Source organism: Argentina anserina, chromosome 3, assembly GCF_933775445.1.
Source record: "Argentina anserina chromosome 3, drPotAnse1.1, whole genome shotgun sequence".
NCBI lineage: Eukaryota > Viridiplantae > Streptophyta > Magnoliopsida > Rosales > Rosaceae > Argentina > Argentina anserina.
In genome coordinates, this window is record NC_065874.1 from 26,401,659 (window position 1) to 26,425,329 (window position 23,671).

The following is a 23,671-nucleotide window of genomic DNA, read 5'->3' on the forward strand; positions in this document are numbered from 1 at the left end:
GTCCATTCAACAATAGACCAAGAGAAGTAGAGTTTAATAACCCATAGGCAATTCGGGTAATTCAATAATTTAACTAGTCGACATGTTAACTCTCCTTCTTGCTTTATTAATAGAAGATATAATTGTAATATCGGAACTAATTTCTTAATTATGAAAATAATTATTTACTAGAAATAAAAATCTAATACAAAATTATAATACTTAAACATATAATAACAACCCCAAATCTTGAAATATAATTTATGGCTAAAAATTTAGCCCTATGGGTTAGAGACAGTTGATGTTACATCGATGAATAGTTCAACTTTTTAATGCTAAAATTTTAGTCCCGGGTTTTTTTAGCATTTTGAGTTGGAGATGACCTTAGGGTTCTGGGATTAAAAAGAATAGTTAAATTTCAAGAATGGTAAGAAAACATAAGATCTAGAGGGCTCACCCCAGTCTCATTGAAACAAATGTATAAGCCAGCACTAGTGGTGTGATAACCCTAAATTTTAAACAATGTTAGTTTGATTTGGAATTCTATAAAATTTCGAATTTTATTAGAATGAACGTATTTGGTTGCGACGTTAGTAAACGAGAAACGGAAACGTTCTCGGAACGTTTAAATTGAAAAACGTTACATTTCCGTAACGTTTATATCGACTTTTATTCCGTCGATCGGTTGCGAAAACTTCCTTCACGAAAGTTGTAGAGCTCGTCGATACGAGTGCGTGGACATGTGACACGTTCGAATCGGACGTCGGATGTAAAAGTTATTAACGTCGGAAGTTAGTTTCCGATTTGGAAACGAGTATAAATAGAATGTTTTGTGATTAGGGTTTCCACTTTTGGAAACCCTCAGTTTCTCTCCGCCTCCCTCTCACTTTCTCTCTCTTCTCTCTCGTTCTTTCCCCCTCTCACCCGAGCTCTCCCCCTCCCTCGGCTTCGACCTTCGATCTCCCTCATCCGAGGGAGGTGTTCCTCACCGCCGGCTCCATGGCACTCAGCAGCTCGACGCGACGTCCCACCGATCATGGCACAAGCTCCAGCGTCGCCGCGAAGATCATCGAACCACACCGAGCCCAGCAACAACAGGTTCCAGTTCTCCGCCGTTCGAGCAGCCCTCCGCCGACGCAAGCACACGATCCACACCTCTCTCTTCCCTCCGACGCCGTAGATGAGCTACCACTATGCAACTCGAGCCGAGGCAAGTCCCCCTTGAAGGATCGAGCTCCACCGACGATCCATCCATCTCCGACGAGTTCCAAGAGCCCCACTATACGATCTAGGTAAGTATGGAAGTGATTGTTGTTGGTGTGTGATTGTGGATTGAAATTTGTTGAATTTGGGATAGTTTAGAATGATTGTGGAGTGAGAATCGGAGGAGGAGGAATTTTAGGAATACCGCCGCCTTAGGCGGCGCGTGGGGAGGCGTGGGGTGGTGTAGGGGCTGCTTAGGAGCGGAGGGAGGAAGAGGGGAGAAAGGAGGACGGTTTTGGGGTGGTGGTGGCGCCACACGCGCCGGTTTTGGGCTCGGCGCGTGGGCCCCACGCGCTGCCGGCCGGAGGTGGCGCGTGTGCCACACGCGCCGCCGTGTGAGGCGGAGTAAATAGTTTCGACTGAAAGGGTATTTTGGTAATTTACTGTGTAACGGTAAATGTAAATGTAAATTTTATTTACGTATGGTAAATGTAATTAAGTTTTACCTACGGTAAATGTAATTATAATTTACTTTCGGTAAATGTAAAAAGTAAATTGTAAAAAGGGTAATTTAGTAAATTTTATTTACTGAATTTGTATTTACATTAAATCGTACGTATACGTACAGAAATACGTATTAATATTTATACGTACAGAAATACGTATTAATATTTATACGTACAGTAATACGTATTTAATATATATACGTACAGAAATACGTATATAATATTTATACGTACAGAAATACGTATTAATTGAGTAGTGAACAGTAACTTCGTATAAACCAAAATTGCTGAACAGTAACCGTATATTACTGTTTTGGCATTTAAAGGTTTACGAAACGATTCTAAATTCTTTTCTTATTCTTTTAAGGTGATCGTTAAATCGAGGAAAGGAATTAGCATCGCGAATTGTGGAATTACGCTCAAGTCAATAAGGTGAGTAAAATCTCACTGAATTACGAATCTACCCTCGTGGTGATTCAACATTTTACAAGTGTGTTTATCAGATGAATTACAACATGTATATAATTTTGTGGACTACATATATACTGTATAATGGTAATAAGTACATATATATATATAGTTCATTAAATTACGTACTGTTATTAATTCATTAAAAATAGTCATTTCGGTGACAGAAAATTGTGCATGTGTGTGATTTAAATGGTACGATATGATGTGAGATTATCGTACGTAATTCTTCAGGTGTTTATGAAATATGACATGTATAGGATATAGTGGGCTATGTATATATTGTATAAATGGTAATAAATACGAATATATATAGTTTGCTATATAATGTACTGTTATGATTTTATTGTGGATATATCGTGAAAGTTTTCAAACGTACAATATGATGTGTGATTATTGTACGTGATTTTATCACGGAAAATGTGAACTATTGTGATTTGTCTTCGGACGTGATGTGTGGTACAATATGATGTGAGATTATTGTACATGTGAGGCAAGTCGGAACCTAGCCTTTGGCCGGGCGAAAGTTACGATACAGTTAGAGCTCTAGTCTGTCTGCCATAGTACTGCATGAGGTAACGGGTGGTTATCTGATCATGGGTACTCAGCTTGTTTTGGATGTTGGGTGGCGGGTGGTTGCCCAACATCAGCGGTATACTAAGTGAGGGGTAACGGATGTGTACCAGCGCTCATTAGATACCATTTTGTGAAAGTATTAGAGTAACCAGATGGGTTGCTCGTTTTCTCATGATTTTTCATTATACTGTGTTGATGTGGAGTTGTGTCTTTTATGAGACTTGAGTTATTTTAATATTTTACTCATACGAGCTGTAAAGCTTACCGGGTTTGTGTCTACAATCCCGGTGCACCAATTCGATGGTGTAGTGGATGACTCCGCAGGTGTAGATTAGCAGAAATTGACGGACCGCTCAGAGGACTTGAAGTGATTTACCTCCAGCTTGTGTGAAGATTTTGTGTGACTATTTTGTGAGAGATGGTGAGAATTATTACATTCCAACTTACGTAATGTAAATTATGAATTTGGGTTGTAATAATTGGTTTTTCTGAGTTGTATTGATAACTCAGTGATGATCCGCTGTGCACTTAAAAGATTTCGATTTTATTGAGATTATTCTGTGTTTAACGACTTTAGAATTTTGAGTTTTTAAGCTTGAAATTTTGGGGTCGTTACAGTTGGTATCAGAGCCTAAGTGCGTATTTGGCGATTATCAATACCATCCAGGAGCGATGATCCGACTGCAGGCGGGCTCCCATCACATGCTCCTCGGTATAGATATGTTGTCGGGTACGCGAGAGTGTTAGGAGCCATACCTTATGGTTTGGTCCTGTAGAGAGTATTGTGACGATACTCCGATGATTCACCTTCTTCTGAAACTTCATGATTGATATTGGTTGGATCTATTTTGTCGAATTCGAGACTTCACATGTATGACTGAGTGTTAATTGTTGAATGGTGATGAATTTGGAAAATGGCCGTGGACAGGGCCGAGGACGGACGAGAGGTCGAGGCCGAGTTAGGGCTGCAGGCCGAGTCCGCAATGTACAGAACCTTTATTAGGAGGCTGCTCCACTGGAAAGACAAGTTGATCTTGTTGCTATCATTAGAGACGATAGTCGTGTGTTGAGGTTGATCACAGACATGAGTGAGCTGCTAGTGCTGTCATTTCATGACGCTTGGATCATATGGTAGCGGACCATTGGATCGGAGTATTGGGACTTACTTGGTGATGATTGAGTACTCTGAGTTAGAGAAGAGGATGATAGCCACATTCATTTATTGATAGTTGGCAGTGGAGGGGTTAGGATTGATTCCTACGCCTATGGGAAACTCTTTATGTGTCACTTCACTTTTGGAGTGTTCCTCGAAATTGGAGACAATGAACGGCTTGTCCTATTGTGATTGGAAGTAGAGAGTTCTCTGCTTATTTGATAGTGATTCCGGACCACACTATGATGTGATCTGAGGAATTGATTGGTTGAGGCCGCAGTACGCGGTGATTGATTGTGTTGACATGATGAGTTCTTTCATAGACTCAGGATACCAGAGTTTCGTATCTGTGCCTCGAGTCGGATAATGCCATGATAGCTAGAGTCTTGGCAAAGGTGGAGTTTGTGGATCTAGAAGTAGCTATCACAGACATTGTTCTACTATTCGAGTATAGTGAGGTGTTTCAGGAGATACTGAGTTACCTTCTTCGAGAGTTGTTGAATTCTTTATTGATGATGTGCTTGGTATAGCATCTGTATCAAAGGCGCCTTATGGGATTGGGAAAGAACGAGTTTAAAGAATTGAAAGAGCAGATAGATGACATATTAGACCTAGGGTTCATCAAACCTAGTGTCTCAGCTTGAGTGGTGCCGGTGTTATTCGTGAATAAGAAAGAAGTCTCATGCGGTTGAGTGTGAAGTAAAGGGGAATGATTAGGGTGACCATCAAGACTATGTATCATTTACCTAGGATTGATGATGTGTGTGATACGTCCTTAAGGTGGTGATACAATTATTAAACTGAGATTCACATTACGTCGTTGTTACGTTCTAACTCGTTTTGTTTCGGACTTTGACAATTGAAGTTACACATTGTTCTTGGCTGAGCAAGAAATCTAATGTGTTAAAGAAATTTCATTTAGACATCACGAATTAATTATTTTGCTAGATGAGCATTTAATTGAGAACGCTGATCTTTCAGGATTTAATTATTTTGGTGTTGGGGATTGGAACTTAACAATGCCACAGGTCCAAATGAGACGCAATGACGGGGAAGTAAACTCTATTGAAGGTAAGGTATGAGATGACCCTAGCTTAGTGGTGTTTTGACGAATTTTTCGTGATAAGCACCTTCCAACCGGTAAAGAAATGGTTGAGAATCAGATTTTCTTTTCAAGTGCAAGTAGTATTAGTATTCGAGACTTAGATGCTTTTTTCCCTCTATGCATCAAATTATTATTGTTGGATAAGGAGATGTTGAGATGTTGACTCAAGTGTTCAACAAGGGATAAATTTTATGATAAGAGAGTGATCAATTATATTGCTGCTTGCATAGGAGTTATTTTGGCCGAATGCGTTGGCCATGAGAGTTCTTGATAAAAGTAAAGAAACAACTGTTAGAGTGGTAGTGTGGCAACAATCTTGGGTTAGTCTAGACGAGATGGTGGATCCAAAATCAGGATTCAGTTGTTGAATTGTTTACTGAATTTATTATATTACGACTGTGGGAAAAATCAATACTATAGATGTTGCCACTGGGGCGTTGTGTGGGACCATGTGTCATACATTTGAGGTATGCATGAACAAAGGGGAATGTTATATCTCAGTTGTGGTTGTGTTTATTTTGCACTGTAATTCCACCTAATTTTCATGTTCCACTATCGGGAGATAAATATTTTCTTTACCTGTCCTGCGACTTGAAGCAGGTAGCTGTAACTTCTTTTCCGACGGTAAGCTTTGGTGAAGGTGGTAGGATGCGTGATGCATCTCTCTTGTGGTGGTAGTAGAATTTTCTACAGCCTTTTGCGTATATTAGTCGATTCTCTGGTGAACTGTTTGAGAGTAATTCTTAATCCAAGGTGGTGTTCTGTGGTGGTTGTGAACTCAATGAGTTAAGATTTCTTTATCGTGTTGCCGATACAAATATAGTACTCGAGTGCATATCATGCACGACAACTTTTTATGGTTACAATAAGATGATCATGAAAGGGGATTATTTTGCTGATTGGAAGGAATGGTAGGTTCGTTATTCTAATGATGATTTGTGGAGAAGTCATGTAGGTATTGTCGTGATAAAGCACGTTTATTTGAAAACCACTATGTGTGATGTAAGTAGTAGGCATGTGTTAATCATTAATTTGACTCATGTTAGATGTTGAGAGTTTCAGCCATGCTCAGTGGTGGGAGCTAACTCATGACGTGAGGATAGTCTGTCAAATCGCAAGAGAGTGGTAAACTAGACAAAAGAGGGCGTTGACGCCTCCATGCTGAAAACATCATTAGGTTTCGGGAGGATGATTATATTTTGAGTAGCTCACATGCGACTATTATGGTTAGGACATGTGACAGATTGTCTGATGGAGGAAGTTTGAGGTAACTGAAGATAGGTTGAGAGCTTGTATGCTGGGTTTTAAGGTAGCGGTGAAAACGTTTGACATTGATTGAGTTAGCCTAAAACGACAGTTACTATTCCAACATCGGCATGGTACCCTATGAGGCACTTAAGGTAGACATGTCGATCACCTATATGTTGGGCCAAAGTTGGGAGTAGTGAGACTTGACAAGAAAGAAAAGTTGGCGGAGGTATGTTGGGCCTTTGAGATTCTCGAGAAGGTGGGAAAACTAGCCTTGCCTACTAGCATGCCGGACTTTCACGATGCCTTCTACATTTCCATGTTGAGGAAGTATGATCCTGATGTGTCGCATATGTGATCGATCATAACACCATTGAAGTGAAGGAAAATGACACTTTTGTTGTCGAACCGGTTCGTATCCTGGATAGATCCACAAAGAAGCTTCGGAGGAGAGAAGTTGAGCTAGTCAAGGTGCTGTGGAGTCACCATGATGAGGGTGATGCATATTGGGAACTAGTGTCAGACATGATGACTAGATATCCACAGTTGTTTGTTGAGTGAGTTTGAATTTCGGGACGAAATTCCTTTAAGGGGGGTAGATTGTGATAACCCTAAATTTTAAACAATGTTAGTTTGATTTGGAATTCTATAAAATTTCGAATTTTATTAGAATGAACGTATTTGGTTGCGACGTTAGTAAACGAGAAACGGAAACGTTCTCGGAACGTTTAAATTGAAAAACGTTACATTTCCGTAACGTTTATATCGACTTTTATTCCGTCGATCGGTTGCGAAAACTTCCTTCACGAAAGTTGTAGAGCTCGTCGATACGAGTGCGTGGACATGTGACACGTTCGAATCGGACGTCGGATGTAAAAGTTATTAACGTCGGAAGTTAGTTTCCGATTTGGAAACGAGTATAAATAGAATGTTTTGTGATTAGGGTTTCCACTTTTGGAAACCCTCAGTTTCTCTCCGCCTCCCTCTCACTTTCTCTCTCTTCTCTCTCGTTCTTTCCCCCTCTCACCCGAGCTCTCCCCCTCCCTCGGCTTCGACCTTCGATCTCCCTCATCCGAGGGAGGTGTTCCTCACCGCCGGCTCCATGGCACTCAGCAGCTCGACGCGACGTCCCACCGATCATGGCACAAGCTCCAGCGTCGCCGCGAAGATCATCGAACCACACCGAGCCCAGCAACAACAGGTTCCAGTTCTCCGCCGTTCGAGCAGCCCTCCGCCGACGCAAGCACACGATCCACACCTCTCTCTTCCCTCCGACGCCGTAGATGAGCTACCACTATGCAACTCGAGCCGAGGCAAGTCCCCCTTGAAGGATCGAGCTCCACCGACGATCCATCCATCTCCGACGAGTTCCAAGAGCCCCACTATACGATCTAGGTAAGTATGGAAGTGATTGTTGTTGGTGTGTGATTGTGGATTGAAATTTGTTGAATTTGGGATAGTTTAGAATGATTGTGGAGTGAGAATCGGAGGAGGAGGAATTTTAGGAATACCGCCGCCTTAGGCGGCGCGTGGGGAGGCGTGGGGTGGTGTAGGGGCTGCTTAGGAGCGGAGGGAGGAAGAGGGGAGAAAGGAGGACGGTTTTGGGGTGGTGGTGGCGCCACACGCGCCGGTTTTGGGCTCGGCGCGTGGGCCCCACGCGCTGCCGGCCGGAGGTGGCGCGTGTGCCACACGCGCCGCCGTGTGAGGCGGAGTAAATAGTTTCGACTGAAAGGGTATTTTGGTAATTTACTGTGTAACGGTAAATGTAAATGTAAATTTTATTTACGTATGGTAAATGTAATTAAGTTTTACCTACGGTAAATGTAATTATAATTTACTTTCGGTAAATGTAAAAAGTAAATTGTAAAAAGGGTAATTTAGTAAATTTTATTTACTGAATTTGTATTTACATTAAATCGTACGTATACGTACAGAAATACGTATTAATATTTATACGTACAGAAATACGTATTAATATTTATACGTACAGTAATACGTATTTAATATATATACGTACAGAAATACGTATATAATATTTATACGTACAGAAATACGTATTAATTGAGTAGTGAACAGTAACTTCGTATAAACCAAAATTGCTGAACAGTAACCGTATATTACTGTTTTGGCATTTAAAGGTTTACGAAACGATTCTAAATTCTTTTCTTATTCTTTTAAGGTGATCGTTAAATCGAGGAAAGGAATTAGCATCGCGAATTGTGGAATTACGCTCAAGTCAATAAGGTGAGTAAAATCTCACTGAATTACGAATCTACCCTCGTGGTGATTCAACATTTTACAAGTGTGTTTATCAGATGAATTACAACATGTATATAATTTTGTGGACTACATATATACTGTATAATGGTAATAAGTACATATATATATATAGTTCATTAAATTACGTACTGTTATTAATTCATTAAAAATAGTCATTTCGGTGACAGAAAATTGTGCATGTGTGTGATTTAAATGGTACGATATGATGTGAGATTATCGTACGTAATTCTTCAGGTGTTTATGAAATATGACATGTATAGGATATAGTGGGCTATGTATATATTGTATAAATGGTAATAAATACGAATATATATAGTTTGCTATATAATGTACTGTTATGATTTTATTGTGGATATATCGTGAAAGTTTTCAAACGTACAATATGATGTGTGATTATTGTACGTGATTTTATCACGGAAAATGTGAACTATTGTGATTTGTCTTCGGACGTGATGTGTGGTACAATATGATGTGAGATTATTGTACATGTGAGGCAAGTCGGAACCTAGCCTTTGGCCGGGCGAAAGTTACGATACAGTTAGAGCTCTAGTCTGTCTGCCATAGTACTGCATGAGGTAACGGGTGGTTATCTGATCATGGGTACTCAGCTTGTTTTGGATGTTGGGTGGCGGGTGGTTGCCCAACATCAGCGGTATACTAAGTGAGGGGTAACGGATGTGTACCAGCGCTCATTAGATACCATTTTGTGAAAGTATTAGAGTAACCAGATGGGTTGCTCGTTTTCTCATGATTTTTCATTATACTGTGTTGATGTGGAGTTGTGTCTTTTATGAGACTTGAGTTATTTTAATATTTTACTCATACGAGCTGTAAAGCTTACCGGGTTTGTGTCTACAATCCCGGTGCACCAATTCGATGGTGTAGTGGATGACTCCGCAGGTGTAGATTAGCAGAAATTGACGGACCGCTCAGAGGACTTGAAGTGATTTACCTCCAGCTTGTGTGAAGATTTTGTGTGACTATTTTGTGAGAGATGGTGAGAATTATTACATTCCAACTTACGTAATGTAAATTATGAATTTGGGTTGTAATAATTGGTTTTTCTGAGTTGTATTGATAACTCAGTGATGATCCGCTGTGCACTTAAAAGATTTCGATTTTATTGAGATTATTCTGTGTTTAACGACTTTAGAATTTTGAGTTTTTAAGCTTGAAATTTTGGGGTCGTTACAAGTGGGCTAGCTATTGTTCGCTCCAAGTATAACTGAACTAATTTATGTCTTAGTTATTGACTCTTCATCTTCACCTGCTTCGTTTGGCTATTAAGGTGTACGTTCATATTACCCGTCGTATTTGTATTACTTTCCGAGCATATGCGTCCCCAAACCTCTTTGATATGCAGTAAAAAACGTCTTGGATCATCAGTTCCAACATCCACGTATATTCAATTAGGAGGAAAACATATATAATCAAGTGATCTTGATTGAGTTGATTCCTCTCATGGATCATATTTGGTAACGGATCTATGATATTGAGCAAGTAATCAAAGTTGCTGAGCATATTTGGAGATTTAACGTAGCTTATATCTGTTCAACAACATTGAATTATTTTGCAGATTCTTTGTAGTACGTTCATGTCTTCTATGAGTCTCATCTCAGCCCGTTTATCATGCAAATGTTTTTGGATTGATGAAGATTTGCCAAAAATTTCTAATATGGATTAGGAGTATTGCAAAATTTAGTTTTGGATTGATGAGGATTGGCTTCTTGGTCTTCACCAAGGATGGGATAACATAGACGTTAAAAGTGATTCATCTATGTTAGTAGTTTCTCTTGATTCTAGTAGGGCTAGCTGACATATCGGAAGTAGGTCGAGTTGTCGATTATAGATGATTGTAAATAATATCTGGTTGCTCTGCCTTCTTCTACAATAAGACACACATTTTCCGGGAAGTGAATGTCTCGCAATTCATCTAGCGCACCTTACTTGCAATGGTTTTATGATAGTCTTTGGAATGAGGAATTCAAGATCTATGTGGTACATCTTGTAGCATGGGCTTATGGTTATATGTCCCAACCTCCCCGCCGGTTGAGTAATGCTTTACTATCAAATAACACTTTGCGATATATATCTAGATTTTGCTAGGTGCATGCTTTGCCTTAAAAAAAAATCATGCAAGTATTTCTACTCCTTAGAATTACATAAACAACTAAGTAAATCAGACTGCAAATTAAAATGTAATATATAAGTCACATTTTTCTGTAAGGAGATGTTCTTACAAACGCTATACAATAGTATTTTCCATGAAATTACACTTCCATATATAGTTAGTAAGTATATATCTGGCCAATGTGATCGATGTTTGTTTTTATCATTTACAGTCCCCACGTTCTTGTTCATAACAAACAACACCCCGTTGACCTTGTTTCAGACATAGAAAGACAAACACCCACCTAGGATTCGATCTCTATCAATCTTCACGTAACATGACATAACATATATAGTCGATTTTAACAAGGTTTATCATCACTATAAAACAGCAGATCGATAGAGTTCGAGAAGAAAGAGTATGCCGGAACAAATCAAAACCTGGGTTTCATCGGGAATGTTTTCATCGAAGGTAATGAAACCTATCTAGCTCTTCAATTTAATTATAGTTTTAAAACATAAGTTGATAAGCCCCTTTTATCTACTAGCTACCTTCTAATAACTGGCCAAGGGAAACTAAAAGCTTTGGATTAATTAGAATAAACATAAGTTTCTATAGCTTATAAAGTATATATTAGCTCCAATCAGAAGTTTCAGTCATCCTAAAAATAAAAAATCAGAACGTTCACTCAATTGGATGTCGATAAGTTTGAAATCCAAATTAAAGTAATCAATATTACGAAGTATCTGATGCACGCAGGCCGGTCTAACTATGAAATTTGTGATCAGTTATCAATTTTTGCATGCATGCAATATCATATTTAATTTCCTCTCAAAAGAGATCGATTTAGTTGGTTTTGGGTTGTCTTCATTACAGGCGCGAACTGTCGTGTATGCTTGCACGTTATATAATTGAGTCAAAATTTCAGTGTACATGTAGACATGTTTTTTGACAGTAGTGTCTCATGCATACATCAGAAAAATAACACATCGCGATCGTCAATCAATTATTTTTCGCTCACATGACAAATTCTATACATATATAGTCTAATAGTCTTCAACTATAGTATTGGAACAATGGGACATTAATCTTTCCTGCTTAAGGTGTGCTTCGATCGATTCATAATAAGGTATAGCGATCATTAGTAATTATTTAGGGTTTGGAACTCTTGATCCTTGATCGTCAATACAACGCACAATTGTAGCTATGTTGAACCTAGCTCGTTATTATTGGTATAGTTTAATACGTAGTATGCTTATCACCGTCGCATCAACTCTATGGAAAATGATGTATTAGATTGCATATTTAACTCATCCAGTACCTGCATACGTATAGTTTCGGAACATGCTCTAAAAGATATAGCGACTGATCTGCAAACAAAGAAAAGTTTTACGATCAGGAATATAGATCATACATTTATGTTTGGTAAGCTAGCTAGGACACGTGTGCAGCTTCTTCACTAAGGTTCGTGAGAAACAATGTCGCTGAAAGCATTAAAGTGTTATGAGGATGTTTTCATAATCCTATTGATGATGAAGATTTAGAACCAGCCAGTGACAATAAAAATGTTTGTCATAGTCGGACTCATTCCAGCCAGTGTCCAGCCAAATTTAAGCACCAAATGCTGAATTGGAAAACAAGCAGTCAAACATCTGGTGTTTTTACCACCTCAAATAACAATGATCAGCAGAATCAGTAGCCACCGCCACAAGAAACATAATTCAACTATTGCAAGTATTGATTGATCCACGATTTCTGGGAGTGGGACCCATTAATTTGCGTGAAAGAAACTATATTTAGGCTAAGTAGCACGGACACGTGCTCATGGCACCGTATTGTGTTGCCGACACGGATACGCGTGGACACGCTCGGACACGCGAATTGATTTTAGATACTGTCCGGACACGCGAGTATACAAATCGGACACGCGGACACGCACCAACTCATAATAAAAATGAAAGTGCTTATGGTGAGAATTGAAACTTGGTCATCCAAGTCACTCAACAACTCCTCAACCATTCCAACAGATTCAGTTTTTGTTATATTTATGCACACTTTAATATATATAAAGAGAGAAACTCGTGATAAAAATAAGAATGTTTGTGGTGAGATTCGAACTTTGGTTATCCAAGGTACTTATCAAGTCCTTAGCCATTCTAACAAGTTATGTTTTCATCATTTTAATGCATACTTTGACATATATATACATATAAAATTCTAAATACTTTCAAATTTATAAAATAATTTTCTAAATAAATATATATATTAAAAATAATATTTAATTAACGTGTCCACCACGTGTCTGTGTCCAAAAAAATTTATATATGCCGTATCTACGTATCGAATCGTGTCCAATACGGACACTCGTGTCCGTGTCCGTGTTCGTGCTACTTAGTATTTAGGGTTAGGTTTTAGGAGTACATATTATTTATAAGAAACTGAACATACAAATTGTTCTTAAGGACACAATTGAAAATGCATGTGAGAATGTACACAACACTAACAGAAATTCTTGTAAAGAGCATTACGCATTACGCCGAGTAAACTGGTTTTGTGATCGTATATTTCCTAAGAAACTAATTATCTAATTAATATTGGTTATGCTACATTATGAGTGAATTAAGATAAAGAGAATTACGTAGATTGCCAGGATTTAAGAGAACTGTTCTTAAACAAGATATCCTCATCATGAGATTCGACTCTTGCCCGTTCAACCATCATCTGAGTTATCTCGATCCATCTGTGATACCGTTCGCCATATCCATAATGCCATAATGTACATCGATCATTAATGTAACGACCCCAAAATTTCGAGCTTAAAAACTCAAAATTCTAAAGTCGTTAAACACCAAATAATCTCAAATAAATCGAAATCATTAAAGCGTAACAGCGGATCACATCTGAGTTTAAAATATGACTCAGTCAAGCCGATTATTACAAACCCAAATGATAATTCAACATATAACAAATGGAATTGTATAATCCTCACAACAACCTCACAAATAAAATCACACCAAATCACACACAGAATCCACGCTGGAACCTCACCACGACTGGATGCGATCGACTTCGAGTCTTCGGAGTCGTCACTCAATCACCACTACTCAGCACCTGCGGAAGTATCCCCTACACCATTGAAATTGGTGCACCGGGATTGCAACACAAACCCGGTAAGCTTTACAGCTCATATGAGTAAAATATTAAAATAACTCTCGTCTCATAAAAGACACAACTCCACATCAACACAGTATAATGAAAATCATGAGAAAACGAGCAACCCATCTGGTTACTCTAATACTTTCACAAAATGGTAACTAATGAGCGCTGGTACACATCCGTTACCCCTCACTTAGTATACCGCTGATGTTGGGTAACCACCCGCCACCCAACATCCAAAACAAGCTGAGTACCCATGAGCAGATAACCACCCGTTACCTCCATGCAGTACTATGGCAGACAGACTAGAGCTCTAACTGTATCGTAACTTTCGCCCGGCCAAAGGCTAGGTTCCGACTTGCCGAACATGTACAATAATCTCACATCATATTGTACCACACATCACGTCCGAAGACAAATCACAATATTTCACATTCTTCGTGATAAAATCATGTACAATAATCACACATCATATTGTACGTTTTAAAACTTTCACGATATATCCACAATAAAATCATAACAGTATATTATATAGCAAACTATATATATTCGTATTTATTTACCATTTATACAATATATACATAGTCCACTATATCCTATACATGTCATATTTCATAAACACCTGAAAAATTACGTACGATAATCTCACATCATATCGTACCATTAAAATCACACATGCACAATTTTTTTTCTGTCACCGAAATGACTATTTTTAATGAATTAATAACAGTATGTAATTTAATGAACTATATATATGTATATGTATTTATTACCATTATACTGTATATACGTAGTCCACTAAGTTATATACATGTTGTAATTCATTAAATAAACACACTTGCAAAAATGTTGAATCACCACGAGGGTAGATTCGTAATTCAGTGAGATTTTACTCACCTTCTTTCCTGCGTGCAACTTCCACGACCCTGAAAGTAATTTCCTCACTCGTTTCATCAGTCACCTAATAGCACGATAAATGCTTAGAAAATGATACTTCAAATATCAGGTGACGAGTTCAGCAGAGCTAAATGTTGTTCATAAAACATTGTTCACGGAACACTGTTCATGTTTACTAATCACTGTTTTTACTAAACCACTGCTCACAGTTACTGTTTTACCAAAACACTGTTCAAAGTTACTGTTACAGATCACTATTCACAGTTACTGTTACATATCACTATTCATGCGGAGTTACTATTCACAGTCACTATTCATTCGGCGTTACTGTTCACCGACCGCCACCAATCATCACCAAATTTCACCACCACAACCTAAACAACATTTCCAACAACTTCCTAGTTGACACCAAGGTCTAAATCCGAGTCTAAACAGTCCAAACAACGAAGAACACAAAATCGGCACTATTCACAAACCCTAGAAATTGAAATTTTGATTCGGGTACTTACACTTCGATTTGGCTCGATTCCTTTTGTGGGAATGTTGCTGGGACTGAGACAAGCAAAACCCCCCAAGAATCTCGAGCCATGGTGGCCGGAGGAGGCGGCGCCGCCACAGCAGTAACTTCCGGCGGTTGCTACACCGTGTGTGGTTGTCGCCGGAGTGCAAGGCGTAGCCCAAAAGATGGAGCTCGTCGAGCCCGTCAGTTTGATAGGTGGCACGACACGAGGCGACGTCGGATGGTGGAGAAATCGGCCGGAGAAGGTTTTTTGGGTCGGGTGAACAGTACCGAGCTCGGGTGAACAGTAACCCGAGCTGATTTTTAGAAAAAATCTGATTTTTAATCTCCTTTCCTTCCTTTTATACTATTTCCAAAATCGGAAACGAACTTCCGACGTTAATAACTTTCGCGTCCGATGTCCGATTCGAACGCGTGACGTGTCCACGAACTCGTATCGATGAGCTCTACGACTTTCGTGAAGGAAGTTTTCTCAACCGAGCAACGGAATAAAAGTCGATCTATACGTTGCGGTAACGTTACGTTTTCTAATTAAACAATCCGAGAACGTTTTCGTTTTCGTTTCGAAATGTCGCAAACCTCCAATTGTCGTCTTGAATTAATTTCACAAGTTTAACACTTTGAAAATACTCGACATTTAGTTTCTAAAAATTCGGGTTATTACATTCTACCCCCCTTAAAAGGAATTTCGTCCCGAAATTCAAGTTCACTCAATAAACAACTGTGGGTATCTCGTCTTCATATCCGACCCTAGCTTCCATGATGCATCACCTTCATCATGATGGCTCTACAATACCTTGACTAGCTCCACTTCATTCCTCTAAAGCTTCTTTGTGGATCTATTCAAAATACAAACCGGCTCAAAACAAAAGTGGTATTTTCCTTCACCTCAATGGTGTTATGATCGATCACATGTGCGACACATCAGGATCATACTTCCTCAACATGGAAATGTAGAAGACATTGTGAACGTCCGCCATGCTAGTAGGCAAGGCTAGTTTTCCCACCTTCTCGAGAATCTCAAAGGCCCAACATACCTTCGCCAACTTTTCTTTCTTGTCAAATCTCACTACACCCAACTTTGGCCCAACAAATAGGTGATCGACATGGTCTACCTTAAGTGCCTCATAGGGTACCATGCCGATGCTGGAATGGTAACTGTCGTTGTAGGCGAACTCAATCAATCTCAAATGATTTCACAGCTACCTTAAAATCCAGCATACAAGCTCTCAACCTATCTTCCGTTACCTCAAACTTCCTCCATCAGACAATCTGTCACATGTCCTAACAATAATAGTCGCATGTGAGCTACTCAAAATATAATCATCCTCCCGAAACATAATGATGTTTTCAGCATGGAGGCGTCAACGCCCTATTTTGTCTAGTTCACCACTCTCTTGCGATTTGACAGACTATCCTCACGTCATGAGTTAGCTCCTACCACTAAGCATGGTCAAAACTCTCAACATCTAACATGAGTCAAATCAATGATTAACACATGCCTACTACTTACATCACACATAGTGGTTTTCAAATAAACGTGCTTTATCACGACAATACCTTCATGACTTCACCACAAATCATCGTTAAAATAACGAACCTACCATTCCTTCCAATCAACAAAATAATCCCCTTTCATGATCATCTTATTATAACCATAAAAAGTTGTCGTGCATGATACACACTCAAGTACCATATTTGTATCGGCAACACGATAAAGAAATCTTAACTCATTGAGTTCACAACCACCACAGAACACCACATTGGATTAAGAATTACTCTCAAACAGTTCACCAGAGAATCGACTAATATACGCAAAAGGCTGTAGAAAATTCTACCACCACCACAAGAGAGATGCATCACGCATCCTACCACCTTCACCAAAGCTTACCGTCGGAAAAGAAGTTACAGCTACCTGCTTTAAGTCGCAGGACAGGTAAAGAAAATATTTATCTCCCGATAGTGGAACATGAAAATTAGGTGGAATTACAGTGCAAAATAAACACAACCAAAACTGAGATATACCATACCCCTTGGTTCATGCATACCTCAAATGTATGACACATGGTCTCACGCAACGCCCCAGTGGCATCATCTATAGTATTGATTTTTCCCACAGTCGTAATACAATAAATTCAGTAAACAATTCAACAACTGAATCCTGATATTGGGTCCACCATCTCCTCCAGACTAACCCAAGATTGTTACCGCACTACCACTCTAACAGTTGTTTCTTTACTTTTATCATGACTCTTATGGCCAACGCATTCGGCCAAAATAACTCCTATGCAAGAAGCAATATAATTGATCACTCTCTTATCGTAAAATTTATCCCTTGTTGAACACTTGAGTCAACATCTCCTTATCCAACAATAATAATTTGATGCATAGAGGGAAAAAGAGCATCTAAGTCTCGAATACTAACACCACTTGCACTTGAAAAGAAAATCTGATTCTCAACCATTTCTTTACCGGTTGGAAGGTGCTTGTCACGAAAAATTCGTCAAAACACCACTAAGCTAAGGTCATCTCATACCTTACTTTCAGTAGAGTTACTTCACCGCCATTGCGTCTCATTTGGACCTGTGGCATTGTGAAGTTCCAATCCCCAACACCAAAATAATTTAATCCTGAAAGATCAGCGTTCTCATTTAAATGCTCATCTAGCAAATAATTAATTCATATTGTCACATTGAGATTTCTCCATCACCTTATATTTCTTGCTCACCCAAGAACAATGCGTAACATCAATTGTCTATAGCCGAACCAAAACAAGTTTGGAATGTCACGTCGACAAAATGTGAATCTCAATTCAATAATTGTATTACCACTTTATAGACGTATCATACGCCCTACCACTCTGTTACCAATAGCGTTAGAGATGCTAGTCACGAAAATTTTCGTTAACCACCTCCAACCTATGGTCTACACATCTCTTACCTGAACATAATATCTCAACCTTGTTAGGCTTCAACTTAGATTAGTTGCATAACTAAAATCTAGTCCTCAACATTTAAACACTGAACATCCCTCAATATAGGGTCAACGCTCTCTATCAAGACTCCTTGATAGTTCTCTGCCCTGATAGGAAACTATATACTCAAACCTGTTAGCATTCCAGTATCTGGATCGCATGTCAAACTCAGAGAGTATTGCAGCCTCTATAAGCTGATCGCACCAATCATTAAGTCTTTGAATTCATTTGTCCCATCCATACAGCGTCTTCGTTATAGGGGCTATAACACAGTATCTCCTGAAACGTCTCATTTACTTTGATATCACAACGATGTCTGTGATAGCTACTTCAGATCCACATACTCAACATATGCCATGACTCAAACTCTCATGGCATTATCCGCCTCGAGTCAAAGATACGAAACTCTGGTTTCCTGGGTCTACGAAAGAACCCACCATGTCAAAACAATCAATCACCGCATACTGCGGAATCAACCAATCAATTCCTATGATCACATCATACGTGTGATCCGAAATCACGATCAAATAAGCAGAGAACTCTTCACTTCCAATCACAATAGGACAAGCCTTTCATTGTCTCCAATTCGAGGAACACTCCAAACGCGAAGTGACACATAATGAGTTTCTCATAGATGTAGGAATCAATCCTAACATCTCCTCTACCGAACTAACAATAAAAGAGTGTTGATATCATCTTCTTCTCTTTCTCAAAGTACTCAATCATCTCAAAGTAGATTCCAATGTTCTCGATCTAGTGGTCCGCTACCACATAATCCAAGCCTCCACAAAATAACGGAGCTGACAGACTATTAAAGTCCTTGATCAACTTAACACACGACTATCGTCGTCTCTAACGACAGCAGCATGGTCAACCTGTTCTGCCCGTGGAGCAGCCTCTTGGTAAAGGTTCTCCATATTGCGGACTCTGCATGCAACCCTACCTCGGCCGCGACCTCTCGTCCGTCCTCGGCCCTGTTCACGGCCCTTTTTTCCAAATTCATCACCATTCAACAATTAACACTCAATCATACATGTGAAGTCTCGAATTCGACAAAAGAGATCCAACCAATATCAATCATGAAATTTTAGAAGAAGGTGAATCATCGGAGTATCGTCACAATACTCTTTACAGGACCAAACCATAAGGTATGGCTCCTAACACTCTCGCGTACCCGACGACATATCAATACCGAGGAGCATGTGATGGGTGCCCGCCTGCAGTCGGATCATCGCTCCCGGATGATATTGATAATCGCCAAATACACACTTAGGCTCTGATACCAACTGTAACGACCCCAAAATTTCGAGCTTAAAAACTCAAAATTCTAAAGTCGTTAAACACCAAATAATCTCAAATAAATCGAAATCATTAAAGCGTAACAGCGGATCACATCTGAGTTTAAAATATGACTCAGTCAAGCCGATTATTACAAACCCAAATGATAATTCAACATATAACAAATGGAATTGTATAATCCTCACAACAACCTCACAAATAAAATCACACCAAATCACACACAGAATCCACGCTGGAACCTCACCACGACTGGATGCGATCGACTTCGAGTCTTCGGAGTCGTCACTCAATCACCACTACTCAGCACCTGCGGAAGTATCCCCTACACCATTGAAATTGGTGCACCGGGATTGCAACACAAACCCGGTAAGCTTTACAGCTCGTATGAGTAAAATATTAAAATAACTCTCGTCTCATAAAAGACACAACTCCACATCAACACAGTATAATGAAAATCATGAGAAAACGAGCAACCCATCTGGTTACTCTAATACTTTCACAAAATGGTAACTAATGAGCGCTGGTACACATCCGTTACCCCTCACTTAGTATACCGCTGATGTTGGGTAACCACCCGCCACCCAACATCCAAAACAAGCTGAGTACCCATGAGCAGATAACCACCCGTTACCTCCATGCAGTACTATGGCAGACAGACTAGAGCTCTAACTGTATCGTAACTTTCGCCCGGCCAAAGGCTAGGTTCCGACTTGCCGAACATGTACAATAATCTCACATCATATTGTACCACACATCACGTCCGAAGACAAATCACAATATTTCACATTCTTCGTGATAAAATCATGTACAATAATCACACATCATATTGTACGTTTTAAAACTTTCACGATATATCCACAATAAAATCATAACAGTATATTATATAGCAAACTATATATATTCGTATTTATTTACCATTTATACAATATATACATAGTCCACTATATCCTATACATGTCATATTTCATAAACACCTGAAAAATTACGTACGATAATCTCACATCATATCGTACCATTAAAATCACACATGCACAATTTTTTTTCTGTCACCGAAATGACTATTTTTAATGAATTAATAACAGTATGTAATTTAATGAACTATATATATGTATATGTATTTATTACCATTATACTGTATATACGTAGTCCACTAAGTTATATACATGTTGTAATTCATTAAATAAACACACTTGCAAAAATGTTGAATCACCACGAGGGTAGATTCGTAATTCAGTGAGATTTTACTCACCTTCTTTCCTGCGTGCAACTTCCACGACCCTGAAAGTAATTTCCTCACTCGTTTCATCAGTCACCTAATAGCACGATAAATGCTTAGAAAATGATACTTCAAATATCAGGTGACGAGTTCAGCAGAGCTAAATGTTGTTCATAAAACATTGTTCACGGAACACTGTTCATGTTTACTAATCACTGTTTTTACTAAACCACTGCTCACAGTTACTGTTTTACCAAAACACTGTTCAAAGTTACTGTTACAGATCACTATTCACAGTTACTGTTACATATCACTATTCATGCGGAGTTACTATTCACAGTCACTATTCATTCGGCGTTACTGTTCACCGACCGCCACCAATCATCACCAAATTTCACCACCACAACCTAAACAACATTTCCAACAACTTCCTAGTTGACACCAAGGTCTAAATCCGAGTCTAAACAGTCCAAACAACGAAGAACACAAAATCGGCACTATTCACAAACCCTAGAAATTGAAATTTTGATTCGGGTACTTACACTTCGATTTGGCTCGATTCCTTTTGTGGGAATGTTGCTGGGACTGAGACAAGCAAAACCCCCCAAGAATCTCGAGCCATGGTGGCCGGAGGAGGCGGCGCCGCCACAGCAGTAACTTCCGGCGGTTGCTACACCGTGTGTGGTTGTCGCCGGAGTGCAAGGCGTAGCCCAAAAGATGGAGCTCGTCGAGCCCGTCAGTTTGATAGGTGGCACGACACGAGGCGACGTCGGATGGTGGAGAAATCGGCCGGAGAAGGTTTTTTGGGTCGGGTGAACAGTACCGAGCTCGGGTGAACAGTAACCCGAGCTGATTTTTAGAAAAAATCTGATTTTTAATCTCCTTTCCTTCCTTTTATACTATTTCCAAAATCGGAAACGAACTTCCGACGTTAATAACTTTCGCGTCCGATGTCCGATTCGAACGCGTGACGTGTCCACGAACTCGTATCGATGAGCTCTACGACTTTCGTGAAGGAAGTTTTCTCAACCGAGCAACGGAATAAAAGTCGATCTATACGTTGCGGTAACGTTACGTTTTCTAATTAAACAATCCGAGAACGTTTTCGTTTTCGTTTCGAAATGTCGCAAACCTCCAATTGTCGTCTAGAATTAATTTCACAAGTTTAACACTTTGAAAATACTCGACATTTAGTTTCTAAAAATTCGGGTTATTACAATTAATATGAACCGCATGCTAATTATATGTAAAAACATTACATCCGTGTTAAAGTTTGTCCTCAATTTTCATAAGGGATAAATTACATGGAATTGCGACCCTACTCACCAAATCCTTTGTTTAAAAATAAGTATTGGCAGAGAATCACTCAATCCAAACAGGTTGGTTCGAAGAATGTAATTCCAATATGAAAATCCAAATAGGTTGCTGTCGCTCGGTCCTTTTCTTTCAAGAGTTCAAGAATTTACGTGAGGGAGGGAGCAATACTTTGTTAACTATCTTACCTAATGTCGGTATCTGCATGAAAGTGCACATATATATAATGCCTCCTCCACAAGCATTGCTTTACATTTCCAACTGTTTTGCTCGATATTATCGTTGCTTCGTTTAAATACCCCTAATCTACAATAACACTTCTCTCTTTCGATGGAGATGGAATCAGCATTTAGTGCTTCACCTAATTTCCAATTACCTCCTGGTTTCAGATTCCATCCATCTGACGAAGAACTCATTGTTCACTACCTAAAAAGAAAAGTCACCTCACGGCCACTTCCAGCACACTTGATCACTGAAATCGATCTCTATAAGTATAATCCATGGGAACTACCAAGTCAGTTCTGCAGCATTCACTCGTTTCCTTAATCGTTCTTATATTCAGATAAAACAGTAATATCTGAATGTATTATTGCTTGTTTCATGACTTGGCTTGTGCAGAGATGGCTTTGTTTGGGGAGGATGAATGGTACTTCTTCAGCCCGAGGGAAAGGAAGTATCCGAATGGGGAGAGGCCTAATAGAGCAGCAGCTTCTGGTTATTGGAAGGCTGCTGGAAGTGACAAGCCAATTATCACCTCTTGTGGAATATCGAAGCGCATAGGAGTAAAGAAGGCTCTGGTCTTCTACACTGGTCGAGCTCCAACAGGAGCTAAAACTGAATGGATCATGATCGAATACAGACTTCTCGACAATTCAATTAAACCCTCAAGATCAAAAGGGTCTATGAAAGTAAGTAAGAATTTCAATGCACTAGTGAGATTATATTGCGTATATTTGTTTAGCCTAAAGATTTGTCTACTTTATGTTGTATATAACTACATTTTTGATGTACTACGTATATATATTTTCTTGGATAAAACCCATGTTATTAGATAAATGACAAATACAAATGTGATCGAATGCTTGGATAATGATAAGTGCTTTATTATCTCACAGTTGGATGATTGGGTACTATGTCGGGTTCAACAGAAAGGAAACACATCAAAGAATAAATGTAACAGCCAAGGCTCTAGCCCTGAAAATTGGAGTTGCCCACAGAAAGTTGAGCAGACAAATCATGCATATGCCAACCCTAACACTGAGATAATCAATGATTTCCTTTACAAAGACTGTACACTATTAGCTTCCATCCTTGCCGGTCAAGCTCCACCTATTCCAGGTGTGAGCTTCGAACGGACAAACGACGGCTATGAAGTTGGTCCTAACTGTAAGGTAAACTCCACGATATCCATTTCTCCGCGGGGCCTTATTTCTGACACACTTGAAAGAAAAAGTCGAGAAGAAATTACAGAAGAAAATCCCTTTCGGCTCGATAACTATTTAGCCAGCAAGAAGAATGATGAGGATCTTCTTCCCCACAAGAGAATGGAAGAAAAATATATCAACTGCTACAATCACAACAACTTTCAAAATGATATACTCAAAGCTGATCCAATAGATACCACTGACTATGAAGAACTCAATGAAATTACCATCCTTAATTGGTAG

General features: G+C 39.2%; 1 protein-coding gene and 2 long non-coding RNA genes across 3 annotated transcripts; 1 reads left to right on the plus strand and 2 right to left on the minus strand.

Annotated features, from left to right (window-relative positions):
• Positions 1-13,624: 13,624 nt before the first annotated feature.
• LOC126788460 (uncharacterized) lies at positions 13,625-15,480 on the minus strand. The gene is made up of 3 exons (XR_007671372.1): positions 15,191-15,480; positions 14,682-14,745; positions 13,625-13,754 (listed from the first exon to the last, which is right to left on the minus strand). It is a non-coding gene; the product is annotated as an uncharacterized LOC126788460 (long non-coding RNA).
• Positions 15,481-19,666: 4,186 nt separating this feature from the next.
• On the minus strand, positions 19,667-21,522 carry LOC126788461 (uncharacterized). Its single transcript, XR_007671373.1, has 3 exons — positions 21,233-21,522; positions 20,724-20,787; positions 19,667-19,796 (listed from the first exon to the last, which is right to left on the minus strand). It is a non-coding gene; the product is annotated as an uncharacterized LOC126788461 (long non-coding RNA).
• Positions 21,523-22,340: 818 nt separating this feature from the next.
• Positions 22,341-23,671, plus strand: LOC126787342 (NAC transcription factor 32-like). Its single transcript, XM_050513245.1, has 3 exons — positions 22,341-22,518; positions 22,623-22,912; positions 23,120-23,671. Exons 1-3 carry the CDS (start codon positions 22,341-22,343, stop codon positions 23,669-23,671), a joined length of 1,020 nt encoding a protein of 339 aa, XP_050369202.1.

Bases quoted from the DNA above. Each gene is read 5' to 3' on its own strand.
- LOC126787342 (XM_050513245.1), top strand. From the start codon at position 22,341: ATGGAATCAGCATTTAGTGCTTCACCTAATTTCCAATTACCTCCTGGT. The intron at 22,519-22,622 runs GTCAGTTCTGCA...TGGCTTGTGCAG, and splicing joins TAATCCATGGGAACTACCAA to AGATGGCTTTGTTTGGGGAG. The intron at 22,913-23,119 runs GTAAGTAAGAAT...ATTATCTCACAG, and splicing joins GATCAAAAGGGTCTATGAAA to TTGGATGATTGGGTACTATG.